The 24,088-nt window shown below is 42.4% G+C and overlaps 1 protein-coding gene across 1 annotated transcript; it reads left to right on the top strand.

The window, feature by feature from the left end:
* Nucleotides 1–5,909: 5,909 nt before the first annotated feature.
* Nucleotides 5,910–7,346, top strand: LOC115129599 (mitochondrial import inner membrane translocase subunit Tim8 A). The gene is made up of 2 exons (XM_029660144.2): nucleotides 5,910–6,109; nucleotides 6,492–7,346. The coding sequence occupies exons 1-2, from the start codon at nucleotides 5,993–5,995 to the stop codon at nucleotides 6,651–6,653; spliced, it is 279 nt and encodes a 92-aa protein (XP_029516004.1). The 5' UTR covers nucleotides 5,910–5,992; the 3' UTR covers nucleotides 6,654–7,346.
* Nucleotides 7,347–24,088: the final 16,742 nt, after the last annotated feature.

Here is a 24,088-nt window from a genome sequence, read left to right as displayed (position 1 = left end):
CTGAGCTCTTCAGTCAGGCCATTCTACAGCCTATCTTTGTCTATGGAGATTGTATGGCCGTGTACTCAATTTTATACACCTGTCAGGAAGTTGTGTGGCTGAAATAGCTGAATCCACTAATTTGAAGGGGTGTCCACAATAAATGTCCACATACATTTATTTACACAGTACCATTCAAAAGTTTGGACACACCTAATCATTCAAGGGTTTTTATTTATTTTTACTATTTCTACATTGTAGAATAATAGTGAAGACATCAAAACTATGAAATAACACATATGGAATCATGTAGTAACCAAAAAAGGTAAATAAATCAAAATATATTTTATATTTGACATTCTTCAAAGTAGCCACACATTGCCTTGATGACAGGTTTGCACACTCTTGGCATTCGCTCAACCAGCTTCATGAGGTAATCACCTGGAATGCATTTCAATGAACCGGTGTACCTTGTTAAAAGTGAATTTGTAATGCGTTTGAGCCAATCAGTTGTGTTGTGACAAAGTGGGGGAGGTATACAGAAGATAGCTCTATTTGGTAAAATACCAAGTCCATATTATGTCAAGAACAGCTCAAATAAGCAAAGAGAAATTACAGTCCATCATTACTTAAAAAACGTATTTGGGATCGGTGTCACGTCCACGGGATGGTTGAGCTAACGTAGGCTAATGCGATTAGCATGAGGTTGTAAGTAACAAGAACATTTCCCAGGACATAGACATATCTGAAATTGGCAGAAAGCTTAAATTATTGTTAATCCAACTGCACTGTCCAATTTACAGTACCTATTACAGTAATAGAATCCTATACTATTGTTTGAGGAGAGTGCACAATTTTGAACATGAAAAGTTATTAATAAACAAATTAGGTACATTTGGGCAGTCTTGATACAACATTTTGAACAGAAAATACAATGGTTCATTGGATCAGTCTAAAACTTTGCACATAAACTGCTGCCACCTAGTGGCCAAAATCAATATTGCACCTGGGTTGGAATAATACATTATGGTCTTTCTCTTGCATTTCAAAAGTACAAAAAAAATACAAAATAACGTTTTTTTTTTCTTTGTATTCTCTTTTACCAGATCTATTGTGAAATATTTTCATTTATTTAACACTTTTTTGGTTACTACATTTTTTGGTTACAACACTCCTGTGTTGTGTTGGCTATGTGCTTAGGGTCGTTATCCTGTTGGAAGGTGAAAATTCGCCCCAGTCAGAGGTCCTGAGCTATCTGGAGCAGGTTTTCATCAAGGATCTCTCTGTACTTTGCTCCCTTCATATTTCCCTCGATCCAGACTAGTCTCCCATTCTCTGCCGCTGAAAAACATCCCCACATCATGATGCTGCCACCACCATGCTTCACCATATGGATGGTGCCAGGTTTCCTACAGATGTGACGTTCGACATTCAGGCCAAAGAGTTCAATCTTGGTTTCATCAGACCAGGGAATCTTGTTTCTCATGGTCTGAGAGTCTTTTAGGTGCCTTTTGGCAAACTCCAATTGGGCTGCTATGTGGCCTTTTACTCAGGAGTGGCTTCCGTCTGGCCTCTCTACCATAAAGGCCTGATTGGTGGAGTTCTGGAGACCAAAGCCCTCACCTCCCTGACAAAGGGTCTTCTCCTCGATTGCTCAATTTGGCCTGCAGGACAGCTTTAGGAAGAGTCTTGGTGGCTCCAAACTTCTTCCATTTAAGAATGATGGAGGCGACTGTTCTTGGGGACCTTCATTGTTGCAGAAATGTTTTGGTACCATTCCCCAGATCTGTGCCTGGAAACAATCCTGAGCTCTACGGACAATTCCTTTGACCTCATGGCTTGGTTTTTGCTCTGACATGCACTGTCAACTGTGGGACATTATACAGACAGGTGTATGCCTTTTCAAATCAATTTAATTTACCACATGTGGACTCTAATAAAGTTGTAGACATATCTCAAAGATGATCAATGGAAACAGGATGCACCTGAGCTTATTTTTGAGTCTCAGAGCAAAGGGTCTGAATACTTATGTGAACAAGGTATTTCTGTTTTTATTTTTAATACATTTGCTAACATTTCTGAAAAACAGTTTTTGCTTTGTCATTATGGGGTATTGTGTGTAGATTAATGAGAAAAATGATGTCATCAATTTTAGAATAAGGCTGTAATGTAACAAAATGTGGAAAAACTCAAGGGGTCTGAATACTTTCCAAATGCACTGTGCTATAGGAAGCCACCCTTGTGGAATGGTGCATACAGTGTACTATGGCAGTGTCATTGTCATTCCCACCAACATTTTCTCGTGCGCGTCCCACAAATGTTTGGTTTTCCGTGTCTGCATTACTTGCCAGGGAAGGGAAACATTCTGTGAATATTGAAGCATTGTATCAACAAGTTGGCTCTGAGAATATTGATTTCAACATAGTAGCCAACAAATCAGCTCTGTCTGGTATTATCGTGTTGCCTATGCAGTAGTTGCACGATCTGTGTGATTATTGTATATTTTCAAAAGCCCTACATACACACAATAGCTAAGTAACTTAGCAATATTTAATTACGTTTTACCAGCAAGATTGATCTGTTAGAATATCTCATTTTAATTGAGGAAGATGTCAAAGCAAGACTGATAGAGTGAGAGGTGGAAATGCATTACACCAGAGGCGGGTAGACTACAGGTAGGGATTATGGATGCAGGTGAGGATGTGGATGAAGTAGGCCTAGAACAATATGTTTAATAAAATGTTTGCCCAACTTAATCATGAATGATTTTCATTATCTCAATTATCATTCTGTCACTGCATGACAATGTACAATTGGTTCTATTAGGGACAGATATACATTTACTGGGGGTGAGGGCTGTCTAGCAGTTGTTTTTTTGTTACTTTGGGGAGGCTTGTGTGTTTTTTTTTTTTTTGGGGGTCATAGGGGAGGGTAGTGCGTTGTTTTGGGGGGGGTTACATTTGTTCTTCTGCTCGTATTTACCCTATAAACAATGGCTTGACGTACTTTTGATATTACCCTAATAAAGTTTAGAAGCTTTTATGAAGGTTTGGTATGGTGTGGCTATTATTAAGCTTAAGCTACTGCAGGCACGATCTCTTTGATAAGAAGGCAGTGCGCCCTGGGGCTCCAACTGACTGACAGTTGAACTTGAGGCGAGGAAGACTGTTTCAGGCCTACCAGAGTTACTCCTATAATCTAACAATATAATGCTTGTCTTTATACAAAATATTTGGATAAAAAATGTACGAATTACCCTCCTTCTGTAAGTCTATATCTGTGTAGCCAATAAAGAAATGCATGTCGGTGTCATAGCATGCCACCGGCATATCTCTAAGGGGTTAGGCCTAACCTTCTCTTCCTTTATATAGGGGTATATATATTTATTAAAATATGAATATCATACAGTGGACTCAAACCCAGAATCTCTAGTGGCACAGCTAGCACTGCAATGCAGTGCCTTAGATCACTGCGCCACTCGGGAGACCAGAAACAACACCTTCTAATAAAATAAACAAACCCGTAACCCCTTTCCGGTAATCTAAATATTGCAACCTGTTGCATTAATTTAGTAAAAATATAAACCTGTTGTTTAACAAATGTAGAACCTTCAAAAAGTTGGTGCTTTCTCATCAGTTTAATAATCAATACTTATTTCAATCTACTTTAATTGCTGGACACTGTTCCATGTAATGGAAACAGATTATAATTTTAGAAATTCACTGGTGTTACCTAAACTACAAAACCAAGCAACAATAATCAGAAACGGTCAAATAACGTTTCTCATACTTCTACTTCAAATGTCCCATTGCCCGCTTGCTTTCCCATTGCCCGCTTGCTTTTCTCAAGGCTCAATCCCTCTACTCATCATTTAACCTTTTATTAAAACCTCAGCTTTTCAAATTACTAAGGTATTGCATCATTAGAGTGCTATGAAAAAAACCAAAACATGAATAACATTACCATTCACATACTGTCAACACTCATTAAGTTGACATCAACCCTCCTTATCAATGTCTTTGTCACTGTCACCCATCGCAAGGTTTATAAAATAAAATAAACCAAAGCATGATTATTCTCACCTTACTAGAAGGCAATGTTTACATTGTAGTCTACCCTAACAATATTACTCTATACTTTTAATACCAATTTCTGCTGGATATCCCCTTTCTGCTTCACACTTACTAAACGGCTATTATTTTAAGATTAACCAGTAACGCGTCAAATCTATAAAATACCTCAGCCAATTCTTAATCAATCCAAATTCAAAATTCTTACTTTCCAATTGACTTACTTTCCTTTGTTAACCTTCACTAATCTACATCTGTTTCCATAAACTCAGAAAGCCCTCCACAATCTCTACTATATTCTACCTCTGTCTTTCCACTACCTCTGTCTTTCCATCTAACGTTACTATACCAGGATATTTTTATTTGATTTATAATAGTCAAAACAAACAACTTCTGTTCACAGGGAGGCCACTTTAATTACTTGTGACCCCTCCTCCCTTCCATCAATTCAATAAATCTATTTTTGAAATAAACTAAATAAAAAGTGTCTCATGAGATTAATACCCCCAGGGTTTTCCTGAGTTGCATTGTTCTCAAAACACCCAAATATGTTATCTCTTGTTTCGCTGGTTGAACTTTCCCAACATAGGAGTTGGCTAGAGCAGACAGATCTGGGAACAGGCTACACCTATCCAGCCTTTATTCACAAACTATTTTATTCCGATGATGATAATTTAATACATATTGACAAGGTTAACTTGCTCTCCATAGGGGTCTTAATGTGGGAGGTCTACACCTTGGGAAAACTGCCCTACGAACGGTTAAACAACAATGAGATAGTGGATAAGGTTTCAAGAGGCTATCGCCTCTATCGCCCCCATATGGCCAATGACAGAGTCTTCACCATCCAGACCAGCTGTTGGCTGGATGTACGTACAGTATACAGAATAATGCCTGGTCCCAGATCTGTGTATTCTGTCTTTCCAACTTTTATGGTCATTGTCAAGCCAAACAGCACCGTTCTGGGATAAGGCTAGCTAAGTGGGGGTCAAAGATAATGGTCAGAGAAATGGACATACATGTCAGCTTGACAACTTGTAATCTAATTGTTTGCCCCACCCTCATGTATTGTATCTCCTCTTGCGTTGACTGGCAGAAGGCGGACGAGAGACCCACCTTTCAGGAGCTGTCGGTGACTGTTCAGGACTTGCTCTACGAGCTACAGTAGATCCAACCACCATATTCTGATTGAAACCCATTTCACAGACTCCCCCCTCTGGCAGATACACTTCCTCATGCAGAAAAGACTGAAGTCTTCATCAACTCAGGGCCTAATCCATTCTGGACATCATCCATTGGAGAAGTAGATGAAACTTAAACTTAAAGAATTCCTGTGAGAGAGCTGAGAGATGCGTTATGGTTGAACATGGGACTCTTATGACAAACTCCAGTAGTTAAATAAAATCTTATTTGAGGAATGTAACTGTTGGTAATTGAGAACATGATAGATATTAAATGTTTTTCCTTATTTATTTATTATGTTTTCCTTTATTACTATCATTGGTAAATTGCTTTCAATGAAATATATTATATAGTCCTATCTATTTCTGTAAGATTTCATATTTATTTACTGTCTATCCACTGAAATGTATGCTAAGTAGAAATACATTTTATCAACTGAAAATGTAGTTGTGGTTTTATAAAACTATTGAGAAAGAACAGTAGCCTACCTTGCATTGTCTGAGCCTCTATCTCAGAGAAACATTTTGCACATGACATTAATAAGGATAGTCAGGAAGGGAGACTCTGTATCTCTGAGAGGAAGTTGATCAAATGTATTTAACACGTCATTTTTGTTGGACCCAAATCCAATGAAATGTACTGTTATTAGGGGCGCACTTTCTGATTGGTCGAGCTCTCTTCCGTTTCCTGTGATGTGCCTAGCCTATCCACACACGTGAAGGTCTGTGAATATCTCTGTTCAATTTCTAAGCGATTTCTGCATGAACATGGAGAACCAAGGAGCAACAGCAGACCCTCAACTTCAGCAATTCATCGAAATCGAGTCCCAAAAACAAAGGTTTCAGCAGTTGGTTCATCAGATGACTGAAGTATGTTGGGTAAGAAACGTTTCCGCAATGATATCTAGCAAGCTAGCTAGCTACTTGAACATCAATTGAATGAATGGATAGACAGTTAGCCAATAGTACAATGGGCATGTAGACTCCTAATTGTACTAGCTAGTTTGTGTTTAGTAGCTAGCTAGTTGGTAATGCCGGTTTGTTACAGCATCCTCTGGACGTCCCAACTCTGACGTCACCCCATTAAAGTTGAAATTTCAATCGGTTAGGGTAGGGACGCACCAAGGATTCCAGATAACACTAGCCATAAAAAAAGGTGTTTAAATGTTAAGTTATTCATGCCTGATGCAATGTCCTCCACTCCATGCAATGACGTGATCCAACCAAAGATTGAACACCTGTCTCCTCTGCTTCTCCACAGGAGAAATGCATGGACAAACCTGGGCCAAAGCTGGATTCCCGGACAGAGATCTGCTTTGTGAACTGTGTAGAGCGCTTCATTGACACTAGCCAATTCATCCTGAACAGACTGGAGCAGACACAGAGGAGTAAGGGCTCCTTCTCAGAATCCATGTCTGAATAGTCTAGCAACAACCTCCTCGACTGGATGGACTGACAATCAAGATGTGGCTTACAGCAATACCAGCTTTCTATATGGTGCAATGAGAATACTGTCCAAAAACCAGGGTGGGGAAGAAACATGACGTTTTGATAAAAGTTCCTTGGTTTTGCACCTTGCATCATGTCACCGAGACAAATAAAGAGTCTTGGCCAATTTCTCTCACCTAGCAGGACACAAGATTAATGCCACGTTCACGTGCTAGTCAGACCTAGGAAACTCTAATTTCCGACACGCTAACTGGTTGTATTAATACATGTTCCGCGTTCATCAAATTAGCAAGTTGTACACTTCCGAGTTTCCGGCTATTATTTGGTTGATAGCAAATATCTTCGTATTGTTTTTCTGAAACTGTTGTAAATTGAATGAAAGAGCCTGTCGCATGTTGATCATATCATGATAACTGAGATGGGAGATCTTTCATTCGTCTGATTTGATAAAAATCTTGACCAGCTGTTGAGGTTGTGTCCTGGGGCATTGAAGAGAAGGGCCAAATAAATGGGACAGTCAATTCGCCACCGTCTCGGAAAGCCACTGGAACTCACTGCATTCAGTATCAAGTCAGAGTACAAACAATGTCTTGTTGGGAAAAGGGCATAATCTATAGCTGAAACAAGTGTTCCATTGTATATTTGCAATAAACAAATATATTGCCTACTTTGTCATCGTTGGCCATGACTTGAATACAATGTGGTCCCAGTATTAGGGTATTGCTGCGTAAAAGGTTGAAGATAATTGTTTATTCACATACTCAACTAAAGAATCAGCAGTATTTTACAAATAAATTATTAAGAAATACAATAGTATGGCACATGCGGTAGGAATGCATTTCAAAAGTGTTCTAGGAAAGAGCCTCAGTTAATACTGATTCATATCCATGATCAGTGAAATAATACAATTGAGGTATTACAGTAACTTGTTAGTCAGATTTTGTTCAATCTTCACACAACCAGTAACTTGTACGAAACACATAATTTAACTGCCTACACTAAGGTAAAAGCTGCATTGCCTTGATTCACAGTAGGTCTTGTGGCATTAAAGACATTAAAATCCAGGAATGAGACCAATAGGCCTATCAATAAGTCAGTGAAAAACAGAAGGCAGTTCGGTAAACTATTTGATCTCAAAACTAATATCAATACATTCAATTTGATCACACTCCGTGACTTCATATTTTAAAGTGTGTACCTTTAACTCATTCATAGCACTACATACAGTTGAAGTCGGAAGTTTACATACACCTTAGACAAATACATTTAAACTCAGTTTCACAATTCCTGACATTTTAATCCTAGTAAAAATTCCCTGTTTTAGGTCAGTTAGAATAATAAGTGATTTATTTCAGCTTTCATTTCTTTCATCACATTCCCAGTGGGTCTGAAGATTACATACACTCAATTAGTATTTGGTTGCATTGCCTTTAAATTGTTGAACTTGGGTCAAACATTTTGGGTTGCCTTCCACAAACTTACCACAATAAGTTGGGTAAATTTTGGCCCATTCCTCCTGACAGAGCTGGTGTAACTGAGTCACGTTTGCAGGCCTCCTTACACGCTTTTTCAGTTTGGCCCACAACTTTTCTATAGGATTGATGTCAGTGCTTTGTGATGGCCACTCCAATACCTTGACTTTGTTGTTCTTAAGCCATTTTGTCACAACTTTGTAAGTAAGCTTGGGACCCATTTGCGACCAATCTTTCACTTCCTGACTGATGTCTTGAGATGTTGCTTCAATATATATATATATATGTATATATATATATATTCATATAGATGTTCCACATAATTTCCCCCCTAGTGATGCCATCTATTTTGTGATGTGCACCAGTCCCTCCTGCAGCAAAGCACCCCCACAACATGATGCTGCCACCCTTGTGCTTCACGGTTGGGATGGTGTTCTTCGGGCTTGCAGGCCTCCCCCTTTTTCCTCCAAACATAACGATGGTCATAATGGCCAAGCAGTTCTATTTTTGTTTCATCAGACCAGAGGACATTTCTCCAAAAAGTACGATATTTGTCCCCATGTGCAGTTAAAAACCTAGTGTGGCTTTTGAATGGTGGTTTTGGAGCAGTGGCTTCTTCCTTGCTGAGCTTCTTCCTTGCTGAGCGGCCTTTCAGGTTGTCGATATAGGACTTGTTTTTGTGTGGATATAGATACTTTTGTACCTGTTTCCACCAGCATCTTCATAAGGTCCTTTGCTGTTGTTCTGGGATTGATTTACACTTTTCACAACAAAGTACGTTCTTCTCTAGGAGACAGAATGAGTCTCCTTCCTGAGCGATATGACGATTGCATGGTCCCATGGTGTTTATAGTTGCGTAGTATTGTTTGTACAGATGAACGTGGTACCTTCAGGCGTTTGGAAATTGCTTCCAAGGATGAACCAGACTTGAGGTCTACAATTTGTTTTCTGAGGTTTTGGCTGATTTTTTTTATTTTCCCATGATGTCAAGCAAAGAGGCACTGAGTTTGATGGTAGACCTTGAAATGTATCCACAGGTACACCTCCAATTGACTAAAATTATGTCAATTAGCCTATCAGAATCTTCTAAAGCCATGACATCATTTTCTGGAATTTTCAAAGCTGTTTAAAGGCACAGTCAACTTAGTGTATGTAAACTCTGATCCACTGGAATTTCGATACAGTGAAATAATCTGTAAACAATTGTTGGAAAAATCACTTGTGTCATGCACTATAGTTTGTTAACAAGAAATTTGTGGAGTGGTTGAAAAAGAGTTTTAATGACTCCAACCTAAGTGCATGTAAACTTCCGACTTCAACTGTACATAAACCAGTTTTATATACTTTAGAAACAACATCTAGAGATAAACGGGAGACCTGTTGAGTGGTTTAGGCGTACCCTTAAGTAAAAATGAAATGTAATAAATCAAATCAAATAAACAGAAATGTAAAGCTTGGCAATGGGCAATTGGTCTCTGAACATTTAGCCTTTGTCTAAGCAGGATTGAGGTCAATTCAGTTTAATTCAGGAAATTAAATCAATGATTTGAAAATTGCCTATTGTTTTCTGAGAGCATTTTTCGAGTCATGAATTGAGCTTCAATCATACTGAATTGACCCCAACCCAGGTGTTAAGTGGTGACAAAGCCATTGTTCCTCCACATGGAGCACTCTGGAGAATACCCACCCTTTGAGCTCCCCTCTCTGGGCAGGGCCACATAAGGCTGCTGGCCCCAGGGGGATCCTGGAGGCCCCTTCCTCAGGTACAGTGGCAGTGAGTCCCAGTTGAATGTGATGTCTTTACATGCATGAAGGAGGAAGATACCCAGGATGATTGTGAGGAACCCACTGATGGTTCCCACAGCTCATGCTCAGCCACTCCTTGAAGAGGATGGCCGAACACACCATTACGGAGGTGGTGAAGAACACTTTATAGATGGGCATGACAATGGACGTGTTGTAAATGTCCAAGGCTTTATTGAGATAGCTGATCTGGATGCGGACGCAGATCACCAGGCAGATGAGTAGACACCAAAACAGGGGTTCCGTTTAGGACAGTGGTGCCGGTGAATTGCTTGATGACAATGCACAACAGACACAACGCTTGAATGAGTACATTCTGGGAGCATGATGCAATAGTTTATATTCTTGCATTTTTACATATTAACAAGCCAATTATTTTATGGATCAGTGGCTCTTAACCGATGCTGAGTGATTTAGCATAGGTCACTATGAGACATTGATTTGACTGATGTAACATGTTTCTCAAATTATAATCTTAGTTCGTAGCAGGCTGCCGCCAAAAGATTGTCAGCGTTATCAAGGAGATTGGCCTAAAGAAGGCGCCGTACATATTTACTAATCGTAATAAAATTAAATAAAAATGGATTTGTCACGAGCGGCGAACACTGGGGCTTTATGGGAGAATGGTCAGACGGAAAAGGCACATGACAGCGAGCCTGGAGTTTGCAAAAATGCGCATGAAAGACTCAGTGCATAAGGTAAAAGAGCTTGTGGTCTTATGACACACATTTTACTCTTTGGCCTGAATGCAAAGCACTATATCTGGAGAAAACCAGGCACAGCCTATTATCTGTCTAATGCCATTCTTACCGTGAAGCATGGTGGTGGCACCATCATGCTATGGGGATGCTTTTCAGTGGCAGGGACTGGGAGGGAACAATGAATGGTGCCAAATACAGGCAAATCCTTGATGATAACCTGCTTTAGAGTGCAAACGACTTTAGACTGGGGGCGAAGATTTATGTTCCAACAGGACACTGTCCCCAAGCTTACAGCCAAAGCAACGGTGGAATTGCTTCAGAATAAGAATGTGAAAGTCCTTAAGTGGCCCAGGCAATAAAGAGACTTGAATCCCATTGAAAATCTGTGGAAAGACTTGAAATTGCTGTTCACTGCCGCTCCCCATCTAACCAAACAGCGCTTGAGAAAATATGCATGGAAGAATGGGAAAAAACAAGCAATGGACATTAGACCGGAGGAAATCTGTCCTTTGGTCCGATAAGTCCAAATTTGAGATTTTTGGTTCCAACCGCCGTGTCTTTGTGAGACGCAGAGTAGGTAAACGGATGATCTCTGCATGTGCGGTTCCCAGGAAGGGAGGAGCAAAATGGAGTCATGATCAGATTTGCCAAAAGGAGGGCAGATAAGGGCCATGAAGACATTTAGATTTTTTTTTACTGTAGCAGTGGTCCAAGGTTTTTCCAGCGCGAGTACTACAATCAATGTGTTGGTAGAACTTCGGTAGCATTTTCCTCAAATTTGCTTTGCTAATATCCGCAGCTACAATAAATGCGGCCTCAGAATTCTCTTGGGAAGTAATACGGTCAGCATTTGATTGAGGTATTCTAGGTCGGGTGAACAAAAGGACTTCAGTTTTTATATGTTATCACAATTACACCATGAGTACTTAATCATGAAACATACACCGCTCTTTTCTTCTTCCCAGAGAGTTCTTTATTCCTGTCTGCGCGATGTACTAAGAACCCAGCAGGCTGTATGGACGGGGACAGTATATCCCGAGAGAGCCATGTTTCGATTTAACAGAGTATGTTACAATCCCTGATCCCTGGAAGGAGATCCTCATCCTGAGCTTGTCTACTTTATTATCCAGAGACTGAACATTAGCGAGTAATATACTCGGAAATGGTGGATGGCGTGTCCTCTCCGAATACCTCTTCTCCGCCGACTGTGTTTTGGAGCAGCCTCTGGAATAAGTTCAATTGCCCTGGTGGGTACGAACAAAGGATCCAATTTGGGAAAGTTGTATTCCTGGTCGTAATGCTTGTGAGTTACCATCACTCTGATATCCAAAAGTTATTTCCGGCTGTGTGTAATAACCCCCCCAAAATTCTGGGCTAATAATGTAAGAAATAATACACACATAAACAAAATACTGCAAAGTTGCTTAGGAGCTAGAAGCAGAGCTTACATATCTGTCTGCACCATATTTCCACAGACCATACATGTGCACTCTCATTGGACAGTGGGAGGGAATAAAATGTCACAAACCTTGGGGAACGTGGTGGAGTGGACCCCCTGGAGAGGTCTCAGCGGTTCACCACAGACAGAATGAGGAACTTCTTCCTGCGCCAGGGGTCCCGGACACAGACTGTGACTATGACAATAATAAAGTGGACAAACTGCTCAACACTGAGCTGACAGATTCTCTGGGTGGCCTTTTAAACCACTGCACTTCCCCATCTCTCAACCCAACTCAGGTCTACCCCCATTTCTGCACTGACTCCTTCCCCAGTCAACGGACCGAAGAACACGAGGGGAGGGCTACGGATGAAGACTATCACATGCTGGAAGCTGTACATTCAACACCAGCTGTGGTGGAATAGCTCTACGAGAGAGTGCACTTATACAAAGCTCTGGAGGCCATTAACGGGTGTGTGAGGCAGACCAACGGCTTCGTCCAGCAGCACATGCCATGGAAGTTGGACAGGGTTGACAGTAGAGACCAACTATGGCTGGACACTATCCTCAGCATGTCTCTCGAGTATCTGAGGATATATGGGACACTCCTCCAGCCCATAGTACCAGAGATGGCAGATAAGCTTCTGTCCAGGCTGGAGGTGAAGGCAGAGGAGAAGAGCTGGGCTGCTCTGGACTTCCTGGTAAAGTATAAGGGAAAAAACTACCTCGTTGAGGGCAGAGCACTGGGTCCTGACATTGGAGTACTGTTTAATCATCTGGAGTGGCCAAATGCAAAGAAAGGGAAAGCTAAGAAAGACGCTAAAGTGAAATCGTAAACATGAACATTCTATTTGATACGAGTGGAAATAAATTAGATTGAATGTCACTTGTGTACTGCATTATTTTTCCTGCATGTTTGAGCTTGCTTGACTGCTGCTCATGTTTACAATTGATAATTGTTTTATCCTGTCACCACCCCCCTTCTGCTGACAACTTTATTATTGTTCTTTATTTTATCATGTTGAACAATTTACAGTTATAATTTGCATTACAATATTATGCCCCACCACCACACCACCACCTCCCATAGCCTCGTAATTACCAGACTGATGTCCATGCAGCGTCAGGCTGCTCATGGGATCAGGCAGCTCACGAGGCTACTGCTCCACCTCCTCGGAGGATAATTCAATTATTGTTGTCCGCTACAAGACCATGGTGCTTGCCTACGGAGCTGTGAGGGGAACGGCACCTCAGTACCTCCAGGCTCTGATCAGGCCCTACACCCAAACAAGGGCACTGCGTTCATCCACCTCTGGCCTGCTCGCCTCCCTACCACTGAGGAAGTACAGTTCCCGCTCAGCCCAGTCAAAACTGTTCGCTGCTCTGGCCCCCCAATGGTGGAACAAACTCCCTCACGACGCCAGGACAGCGGAGTCAATCACCACCTTCCGGAGACACCTGAAACCCCACCTCTTTAAGGAATACCTAGGATAGGATAAAGTAATCCTTCTCCCCCCCCCCCCCCCTTAAAAGACCTAGATGCAGTATTGTAAAGTGGCTGTTCCACTGGATGTCATAAGGTGAAAGCACCAATTTGTAAGTCGCTCTGGATAAGAGCGTCTGCTAAATGACTTAAATGTAAAAATGTAATTGTTCTTATTGTTCTTTATTTTATCAAGGCTAGGATTCAATCAAAGGTGCGTTAATCATGAACCCAGATCTTCCAGCCTGTAGGCAGACCTGCTAACCATCCCCTCAGTTCAGGAGAGTGTGTACTTACACTTCACTATTCTACAAACTCGGAAAATAGCAAGTCCTTCAAGTGTGAAAACCTCTCCAATGGCCCAAAGGGACGTTGCCATTAATGTAACAATTATAGCAAACTGTGACAGTGCAACCGTCCATGCGGATCTCGAATGCGGCTTATGCCTTTGATTTATTCCTAGCCCAAGTTACAATATAGTTTAAATTGATTTTGATTATTATTTATTGATGTATTGTTTTGTAGACTACTTTATCATACATGATTTATGTATGTAATCGCCTCACATACTTACCTGAATTTGATACTGATGAACACCGTGGTTCTAAATGAATTGATGTTTTGGTTTGTTTTTTAAGATAAATTAAAATGGTTCTACTTACTTTTTGTTGTCCTTTTCACTAATTTCCACAATCAGTGAATCCCTCTTTTCAACCAGTTTGCTGTAATACTCTCTCTTGATTTCACGAGCCTCATCCCTGCTCTTATTAGAATCCACAACAGATCTGTAAAATTACTCCAGAGACATGGTAGAGGCAAGAACATCCAAATCATACTCACTCTGGCTGCCAACACCGCTGTTAGTGAAGATCACAGGCTCATTAATATTATTTATATAAATGTTTTTGTACTTTGTACCTTTTTCGTGCTATCCAATTGGTAGTTACAGTCTTGTCCCATCGCTGCAACTCCCGTACGGTGAAGGTTGAGAGCCATGCGTCCTCCAAAACACGACCTTGCCAAGCCGCACTGCTTCTTGACACACCGCTCGCATAACCGGGAAGCCAGTCCCACTAATGTGCCGGAGGAAAAACTGTTCAGCTGGCGACCGACGTCAACGTTCATGCGCCCGGCCCCCCACAAGGAGCCGCTAGAGTGCGATGGGACAAGGACATCCCGGCCGGCCAAACCCTCCCCTAACCTAGACGATGCTGGGGCAATTGTGTGCCACCTCATTGGCCTCCCGGTCACGGGCGGCTGCGACACAGCCTGGGATTGAACCCGGGTCTGTAGTGACATCTCAATCTCCTTAGACCGTTGCACCACTTGGGATGCCCTCACAGGCTCAAACTTACCTATGAGAACTGTTTGTTCTTTATTTTTATTACCAAGTTGAAAACCATGTTTATAATGACCTTTTGTATAACTATTTTATGCCCAGCCACTACCGCCCCCATTTCAGAGGACCTTTATTATTTATTTATTTGATTATGTTGAAATAAAATGCCAAACCTTTTAGTTACAAATGTTATGTGGAGATCGCATTTACAGTAATTTCTGCAGAAATCTGGTCAGGGGTAAGTTACCTTTAAGAATCAAGTGCAGTGTGCTTGTTGAAAATAGACATTTGATTGAATCCTGGCTCAAATTATAATAGTTTAAATTATTATTACTCATGTATTACTTTTTCACGTTCTATGACATCTCCACTTTCCAAGAATATAGGACTTCCCAGGTATGGTTTGTTACACAATTCCCTCTGTTAGGGAGAGTGTGTCCACACGCTTCACTATAGCAAGTCCCTCACATGAGCACACCTCTCCAATGGCCCCCAAGGGATCATCCCACTGTTGCCACAAATGTAGCGATTTTAGTGAATGGCATCAGTGCAACAATTCTTGCTGATCTCGAACTCTGATTTCTCAGCCAGTAGGCAGATCTGCTAAGGGACAGTTCGAAATGTACTGGGTTAGGGGGTTGGTCCAAAGTATGGGAGGGTCACTTAACTTTTTTTTTTGCTTTGGGGAGGGTTGTGTGGTTTTTCCCTGGTTTACAATTGCCTTATTGCAGGTTTTCTATATAATTTCTTCCATCCTGACAAATTTCCTCATCTGCTTGCATGCGCCTCCCCTATCTCATCATTTAGCTACTTGATTTAGAATTTTAGGCCCACTTTAGGTATCAGAAAGAAAAAAAATAATAATAATTTGATGAAACATTGAATTTGCTGCTATTAGCCCATAGAAACAGATTCATACACAGAAAAACAGATCATCAAAAAATGTATCAAAAAGGAAGTGTGTTTTAATGTGTCTGTCCTATATCTGAGAGACATTAGAAAGATCAGGAAATGTAGTTGATTTTTTACCCATATTTAACCCATTTTTTTTGCACTAAACTACTTTCATATATATTGCCATTCATTTGTTTAACTGGTACCTGGCTACCTTTATACGGGCCATCTTCTCGTGTTTGTGAGACTCTCACCTTTCCATAGAGGGGTAACATTAGTTTGTGGGCAAAACCGTTCGGACACTACAGACGTTTTCGTGATAAGACCAATTTTCAAGACCTCATGGTCTGACAAACACCGCTGTAGCTCGGTCACGTTTCACCACACATGCGGAAGGCCGGCGGCATTGGCGGATGCGGTGGATTGAGACACAGCCCATGCAAAAAAACAGATATCTCTAGTTTAAACAGACGGCTTTTGATAGAGATTGTTTTATTATGCTAATTATATTAACTAGCTACAAGCTAGTTAGTCATTGTTAGTTAAAAAAAAACAAAAAAAAAACCTGGATAACACTCGCCAGCCCCCCTGCCCATCCACCGCTGCCCCCTGGACACTGATCTCTTGGCTACATAGCTGACGCACGCTGGACTGTCCATTAATCACGGTACTCCTTTCTGCTTGTTTGTCTTACCTGTCGGCCCCGTTGCCTAGTCAACGCCATTTTACCTGCTGTTTGTTGTGCTAGCGGATTAGCCTCGCCTACTGTTTTTAGCTAGCTTTCCAAATTCAACACCTGTGATTACTGTATGCCTCGCTGTATGTCTCTCTCAGATGTCAATATGCCTTGTATACTGTTGTTCAGGTTAGTTATAATTGTTTTAGTTCACAATGGAGCCCCTAGACCCACTCTGCATACCCCTGTTACCTCCTTTGTCCCACCTCCCACACATGCGGTGACCTCACCCATTACAACCAGCATGTCCAGAGATACAACCTGTCTCATCATCACCCAGTGCCTGGGCTTACCTCCGCTGTACCCGCACCCCACCATACCCCTGTCTGTGCATTATGCCCTGAATATATTCTACCATGCCCAGAAACCTGCTCCTCTTATCCTCTGCCCCCAACGCTCTAGGCGACCAGTTTTGATAGCCTTTAGCCGCACCCTCATACTACTCCTTCTCTGTTCCGCGGGTGATGTGGAGGTAAACCCAGGCCCTGCATGTCCCCAGGTACCCTCATTTGTTGACTTCTGTGATCGAAAAAGCCTTGGTTTTATGCATGTCAACATCAGAAGCCTCCTCCCTAAGTTTGTTTTACTCACTGCTTTAGCACACTCTGCTAACCCTGATGTCCTTGCCGTGTCTGAATCCTGGCTCAGGAAGGCCACCAAAATTCAGAGATTTCCATACCCAACTATAACATCTTCCGTCAAGATAGAATTACCAAAGGGGCGGAGTTGCAGTCTACTGCAGAGATAGCCTGCAAAGTAATGTCATACTTTCCAGGTCCATACCCAAACAGTTCGAACTACTAATTTTGAAAATTACCCTCTCCAGAAATAAGTCTCTCACTGTTGCCGCCTGCTACCGGCCACCCTCAGCTCCCAGCTGTGCCCTGGACACCATTTGTGAATTGATCGCCCCCATCTAGCTTCAGAGTTTGTTCTGTTAGGTGACCTAAACTGGGATATGCTTAACACCCCGGCAGTCCTACAATGTAAGCTAGATGCCCTCAATCTCACTCAAATCATCAAGGAACCCACCAGGTACAACCCTAACTCTGTAAACAAGGGCACCCTCATAGACGCATCCTGACCAACTGGCCCTCCAAATACACCTCCGCTGTCTTCAACCAGGATCTCAGCGATCACTGCCTCATTGCCTGTATCCGCCACGGAGCCGCAGTCAAACGACCACCCCTCATCACTGTCAAACGCTCCCTAAAACACTTCTGTGAGCAGGCCTTTCTAATCGACCTGGCCCGGGTATCCTGGAAGGACATTGACCTCATCCCGTCAGTTGAGGATGCCTGGTCATTCTTTAAAAGTAACTTCCTCACCATTTTAGATAAGCATGCTCCGTTCAAAAATGCAGAACCAAGAACAGATACAGCCCTTGGTTCACTCCAGACCTGACTGCCCTCGACCAGCACAAAAACATCCTGTGGCGGACTGCAATAGCATCGAATAGCCCCGTGATATGCAACTGTTCAGGGAAGTCAGGAACCAATACACACAGTCAGTCAGGAAAGCTAAGGCCAGCTTCTTCAGGCAGAAGTTTGCATCCTGTAGCTCCAACTCCAAAAAGTTCTGGGACACTGTGAAGTCCATGGAGAACAAGAGTACCTCCTCCCAGCTGCCCACTGCACTGAGGCTAGGTAACACGGTCTCCACCGATAAATCCACGATTATCGAAAGCTTCAATAAGCACTTCTCAACGGCTGGCCATGCCTTCCGCCCGGCTACTCCAACCTCGGCCAACAGCTCCGCCCCCCCGCAGCTCCTCGCCCAAGCCTCTCCAGGTTCTCCTTTACCCAAATCCAGATAGCAGATGTTCTGAAAGAGCTGCAAAACCTAGACCCGTACAAATCAGCTGGGCTTGACAATCTGGACCCTCTATTTCTGAAACTATCTGCCGCCATTGTCGCAACCCCTATTACCAGCCTGTTCAACCTCTTTTTCATATCGTCTGAGATCCCCAAGGATTGAAAGCTGCCGCAGTCATCCCCCTCTTCAAAGGGGAGACACCCTGGACCCAAACTGCTATAGACCTATATCCATCCTGCCCTGCCTAGCTAAGGTCTTCGAAAGCCAAGTCAACAAACAGGTCACTGACCATCTCGAATCCCACCGTACCTTCTCCGCTGTGCAATCTGGTTTCCGAGCCGGTCACGGGTGCACCTCAGCCACGCTCAAGGTACTAAACGATATCATAACCGCCATCGATAAAAGACAGTACTGTGCAGCCGTCTTCATCGACCTCGCCAAGGCTTTCGACTCTGTCAATCACCATATTCTTATCGGCAGACTCAATAGCCTCGGTTTCTCGGATGACTGCCTTGCCTGGTTCACCAATTACTTTGCAGACAGAGTTCAGTGTGTCAAATCGGAGGGCATGCTGTCCGGTCCTCTGGCAGTCTCTATGGGGTGCCACAGGGTTCAATTCTCGGGCCGACTCTTTTCTCTGTATATATCAATGATGTTGCTCTTGCTGCGGGCGATTCCCTGATCCACCTCTACGCAGACGACACCATTCTATATACTTTCGGCCCGTCATTGGACACTGTGCTATCTAACCTCCAAACAAGCTTCAATGCCATACAGCACTCCTTCCGTGGCCTCCAACTGCTCTTAAACGCGAGTAAAACCAAATGCATGCTTTTCAACCGATCGCTGCCTGCACCCGCATGCCCGACTAGCATCACCACCCTGGATGGTTCCGACCTTGAATATGTGGACATCTATAAGTACCTAGGTGTCTGGCTAGACTGCAAACTCTCCTTCCAGACTCACATCAAACATCTCCAATCGAAAACCAAATCAAGAGTCGGCTTTCTATTCCGCAACAAAGCCTCCTTCACTCACGCCGCCAAGCTTACCCTAGTAAAACTGACTATCCTACCGATCCTCGATTTCGGCGATGTCATCTACAAAATGGCTTCCAACACTCTACTCAGCAAACTGGATGCAGTCTATCATAGTGCCATCCGTTTTGTCACCAAAGCACCTTATACCACCCACCACTGCGACTTGTATGCTCTAGTCGGCTGGCCCTCGCTACATATTCGTCGCCAGACCCACTGGCTCCAGGTCATCTACAAGTCCATGCTAGGTAAAGCTCCGCCTTATCTCAGTTCACTGGTCACGACGGCAACACCCATCCGTAGCACACGCTCCAGCAGGTGTATCTCACTGATCATCCCTAAAGCCAACACCTCATTTGGCCGCCTTTCGTTCCAGTACTCTGCTGCCTGTGACTGGAACGAACTGCAAAAATCGCTGAAGTTGGAGACTTTTATCTCCCTCACCAACTTCAAACATCAGCTATCCGAGCAGCTAACCGATCGCTGCAGCTGTACATAGTCTATTGGTAAATAGCCCACCCATTTTCACCTACCTCATCCCCATACTGTTTTTTTATTTATTTATTTACTTTTCTGCTCTTTTGCACACCAATATCTCTACCTGTACATGACCATCTGATCATTTATCACCCCAGTGTTAATCTGCAAAATTGTATTATTCGCCTACCTCCTCATGCCTTTTGCACACATTGTATATAGACTGCCCATTTTTTTTCTTCTACTGTGTTATTGACTTGTTAATTGCTTACTCCATGTGTAACTCTGTGTTGTCTGTTCACACTGCTATGCTTTATCTTGGCCAGGTCGCAGTTGCAAATGAGAACTTGTTCTCAACTAGCCTACCTGGTTAAATAAAGGTGAAATAAATAAAAAAAAAAAAAAATATTTCAGAGGACATCGACTCTAGGGTTAAGTGCGTGTAAATGGAAATGAATTCCCTTTTTATGCACTTCTCTCTATTGTATTCTGACCTTGAACTTAATGGAAAAATACACCAAAACCACTTATTCCTATAATTTACAGTGTTAAATAACACTAATATGTGAGAAAAGAAATGTGTGAACATGTTTCCTTTTGTCTTTATGAGGTTGATAGCAACGTATGAAAATTATTGTGGAAATCTGTTGCAGCTCAACTACAAAACACACAATGCAATGCTCTCTCTAAGGGTTAAGCATACTTCGCTACACACAATAATACAAATTCAATATCAGAATGTGAAGTAGCTAGTTAGCTGGCAAACTGAAGTTATCGCCTACGATCATTACCTTACTTACTGTTTTGGTCAGAACTTGAAGCAAAAGCTACCTAAGCATGAGCAAGGTTGCAACTTGCAAACCAGTCTTTCGTGCTTCTCAACCATATTGCTGTCCAATGAAATCGTCTGTATCATCATAAAGATGTTAAGATGGGGCCGTGGGTTTGGACCAGAAGTCCCTTCAGCAGCTGAGCACATGCTGCAAAGATATGAATAATAACGAACCCGATACATGATTTTCTTGATGAGGGGACAGTTCTTTAGTGACCCATATTAAACACGGTTCCTATTCATACATTAAATCTTACATGATTTTCTACAGATAGTAATAAAAATGATAATGTACAAGCAACAGAAAAAAATGCCTCCGGCAGCTCCAATGTATTGAGCTGTTGTAGACTTCAGACCTGTGCATGGCAGTAATGAGTGATTTACATTAGAAGTGCCTAAGAGGCATTTTTTCAGTTGCTTGTCATTTTGTATTTGAACCTTTTTTGGAAGTACATACGACCATAACGGGAGTAAATGAAGATAGTTGCTTAGCGAAACTGCACATTTGGTGAGTGACAAATGTATTTTGACATAATGCTTGCAGAGCTGTCTAATGGGAGTTTGAATCAGAGCTTCCTGCGCGTTTGAGGAGACACGACATACTCATCGTCTACATCTCTAAACACACAGATACTGGGGCAGGTTTCAACCAGCTTCGCTGCTTGAACGCTGTCATCGCTGTCCTTTAAGGATCCAAATGGGTCAGATCAGCTTTGCAGTGGATGACTTCGGCCAGACCCCCTCTCGCCTGCAGAGGGGAGGAGAAGGGAGCTGGTGGGGGCATTGATGGTTCACACTCTGTTGTAACTCAAAGATTAGAACTTTCAGCTATCTTGCTCTCCAAATTCACACAGGAATGTGCCTGTTTCACAAACATTTTCACACCGAAACTCTAACACATTCTAAAGCAAACTTCTGAAACAACATTTCTAACATAGAACGTGGGCGATCTAAAGAATGTCATTTCAGTGATTTTGTGATGTCATTAAAAATGTTTAAGGAAATAATGTATTTTATTTTGTATTTATTTCACCTTTATTTAACCAGGTACGCCAGTTGAGAACAAGTTCTCATTTACAACTGCAACCTGGCCAAGATAAAGCAAAGCGACATAAACAACAAAGTTACACATGGGATAAACAAGTGTGTGCAAATGTCGTAAGATTAGGGAGGTAAGGCCATAGTGTCGAAATAATTACAATTTCGCAATTAAAAACTGGAGTGATAGATGTGCAGAAGATGAATGTGCAAGTAGTGATACTGGGGTGCAAAGGATCAAAAAATAAATAATATGGGAATGAGGTAGTTGGGTGGGCTATTGATAGATGGGCTATGTACAGGTGCAATGATCTGTAAGCTGCTCTGACAGCTGATTCATAAAGTTAGAGGGAGACATGAGTCTCCAGCTTCAGTGATTTTTGCAATTCGTTCCAGTCATTGGCAGCAGAGAACTGGAAGGAAAGGCGGTCAAACGAGGACTTGGCTTTGGGGATGACCAGTGAAATATACCTGCTGGAATGCGTGCTACGGGTGGGTGCTGCTATGGTGACCAGTGAGCTGAGATAAAGTGGGGCTTTACCTAGCAGAGACTTATAGATGACCTGGAGCCAGTGGGTTTGGCGACGAATATGAAGCAAGGGCCAGCCAATGAGAGCATACAGGTCACAGTGGAGGGTAGTTTATTGGTGACAAAACAGACTGCACTGTGATAGACTACATCCAGTTTGCTGACTAGAGTGTTGGAGGCTATTTTGTAAAAGACATCGCCGAAGTCAAGGATCGGTAGGATAATCCGTTTTACAAGGATATGTTTGGCAGCATGAGTGAAGGATGCTTTGTTGCGAAATAGGAGGCCGATTCTAGATTTAATTTTGGATTGGAGATGCTTAATGTGAGTATGGAAGGAGAGTTTACAGTCTAACCAGACACCTAGGTATTTGTAGTTGTCCATATATTCTAAGTCAGAACCGTCCAGAGTAGTGATGCTAGACGGGCGGACGGTTGCCGGAAGCGATCGGTTGAAGAGCATGCATTTAGTTTTACTTGCATTTAAGAGCAGTTGGAGGCCACGGAAGGAGTGTTGTATGGCATTGAAGCTCGTTTGGAGGTTTGTTAACAGTGTCCAAAGAAGGCCCAGAAGTATACAAAATGGTGCCGTCTGCATAGAGGTGGATCAGAGAATCACCAGCAGCAAGAGCGACATCATTGATGTATACAGAGAAAAAGAGTCGGCCCGAGAATTGAACCCTGTGGCACCCCATAGACTGCCAGAGGTCCGGACAACAGGTTGTCTAATTTGACACACTAAACTCCATATCTGAGAAGCAGTTGGTGAACCAGGCGAGGCAGTCATTTGAGAAACCAAGGCTGTTGAGTCTGCCGATAAGAATGCAGTGATTGACAGAGTCGAAAGCCTTGGCCAGGTCGATGAAGACTGCTGCACAGTATTATCTTTTATCGATGGCGGTTATATCGTTTAGAATCTTGAGCATGGCTGAGGTGCACCCATGACCAGCTCAGAAACTAGATTGCATAGCCGAGAAGGTAAGGTGGGATTTGAAATGGTCTGTGTAACTTTAAAAGTATACACACTATTTGTGTGAAGTGTCCATCCTCTACGTTATGTATGAAATATGAACAATTATGATTGTTTTATGTATGAAGTGTTTTTGTTGAGAGGGATATGATCTTAGAAACTATAAGAGGAAATTGTTTCTATAACTTCGTAAGTAGTCACCTCCCCCTTGAGTGAGGTCAGAGTGTGTCAGCCCCAAACTGCCCTCACGAAGTGTTTAAAACGATGGGTTAAGAATGAACATATCAGCCCAGAGGCGTGTAGCTGCAGCTCATGTCCAAAGTGGTTCAAACTCTGAATATCAACACGAGGTAGAGGCGAGAAGCTCACCTCCCGGACAATCACTGGTACGGCTGATTAGCTGTCCAAGTAATGTATCTAGAAAAGTGAACTTAAGTGTGACCTTTCTACTACTCTTCTCAAATCACCGCAGTACGCGACTCACATCACCCCACTGAGAACCATTGACATGGCTGTCTATCTTCAAATAATTATCTTCCAGAGCAAGTGGAAATAGAGTGAGCTCTGTAGTTCTGTTCAGGACTACATGACAGGTCGCCGGATGCCAGGTGATGGCAGAGGAGAGCAACAGTAAGAGACGGACGGGGACCCCTTTTGGACAAAGAGCCTTACAAGCGTGCCGCAAAAAGGCCCAACTCTCTTTCCAAAGCAGCCTGGTTCCGACAGAGATACACGGCGAACCAAGACATTTACATGTAAATACATCCATTATTTCTTACTCCAAACGGGCGGCGGTTTGTGTGCAAAGTATATGATTACTGTGAGCGTAGTTTCTAAATGTACCAA

This window comes from Oncorhynchus nerka, linkage group LG5 (genome assembly GCF_034236695.1).
Source record: "Oncorhynchus nerka isolate Pitt River linkage group LG5, Oner_Uvic_2.0, whole genome shotgun sequence".
NCBI lineage: Eukaryota > Metazoa > Chordata > Actinopteri > Salmoniformes > Salmonidae > Oncorhynchus > Oncorhynchus nerka.
Note: the sequence above shows the minus strand (reverse complement) of the source record. Positions and strands in the feature narration are given on the sequence as shown.

Excerpts from the sequence above, each read along its gene's own strand:
- LOC115129599 (XM_029660144.2), top strand. The coding sequence starts at position 5,993 with ATGAACATGGAGAACCAAGGAGCAACAGCAGACCCTCAACTTCAGCAA. Across the intron at positions 6,110-6,491 it reads AGATGACTGAAGTATGTTGG|GAGAAATGCATGGACAAACC; the intron begins GTAAGAAACGTT and ends GCTTCTCCACAG.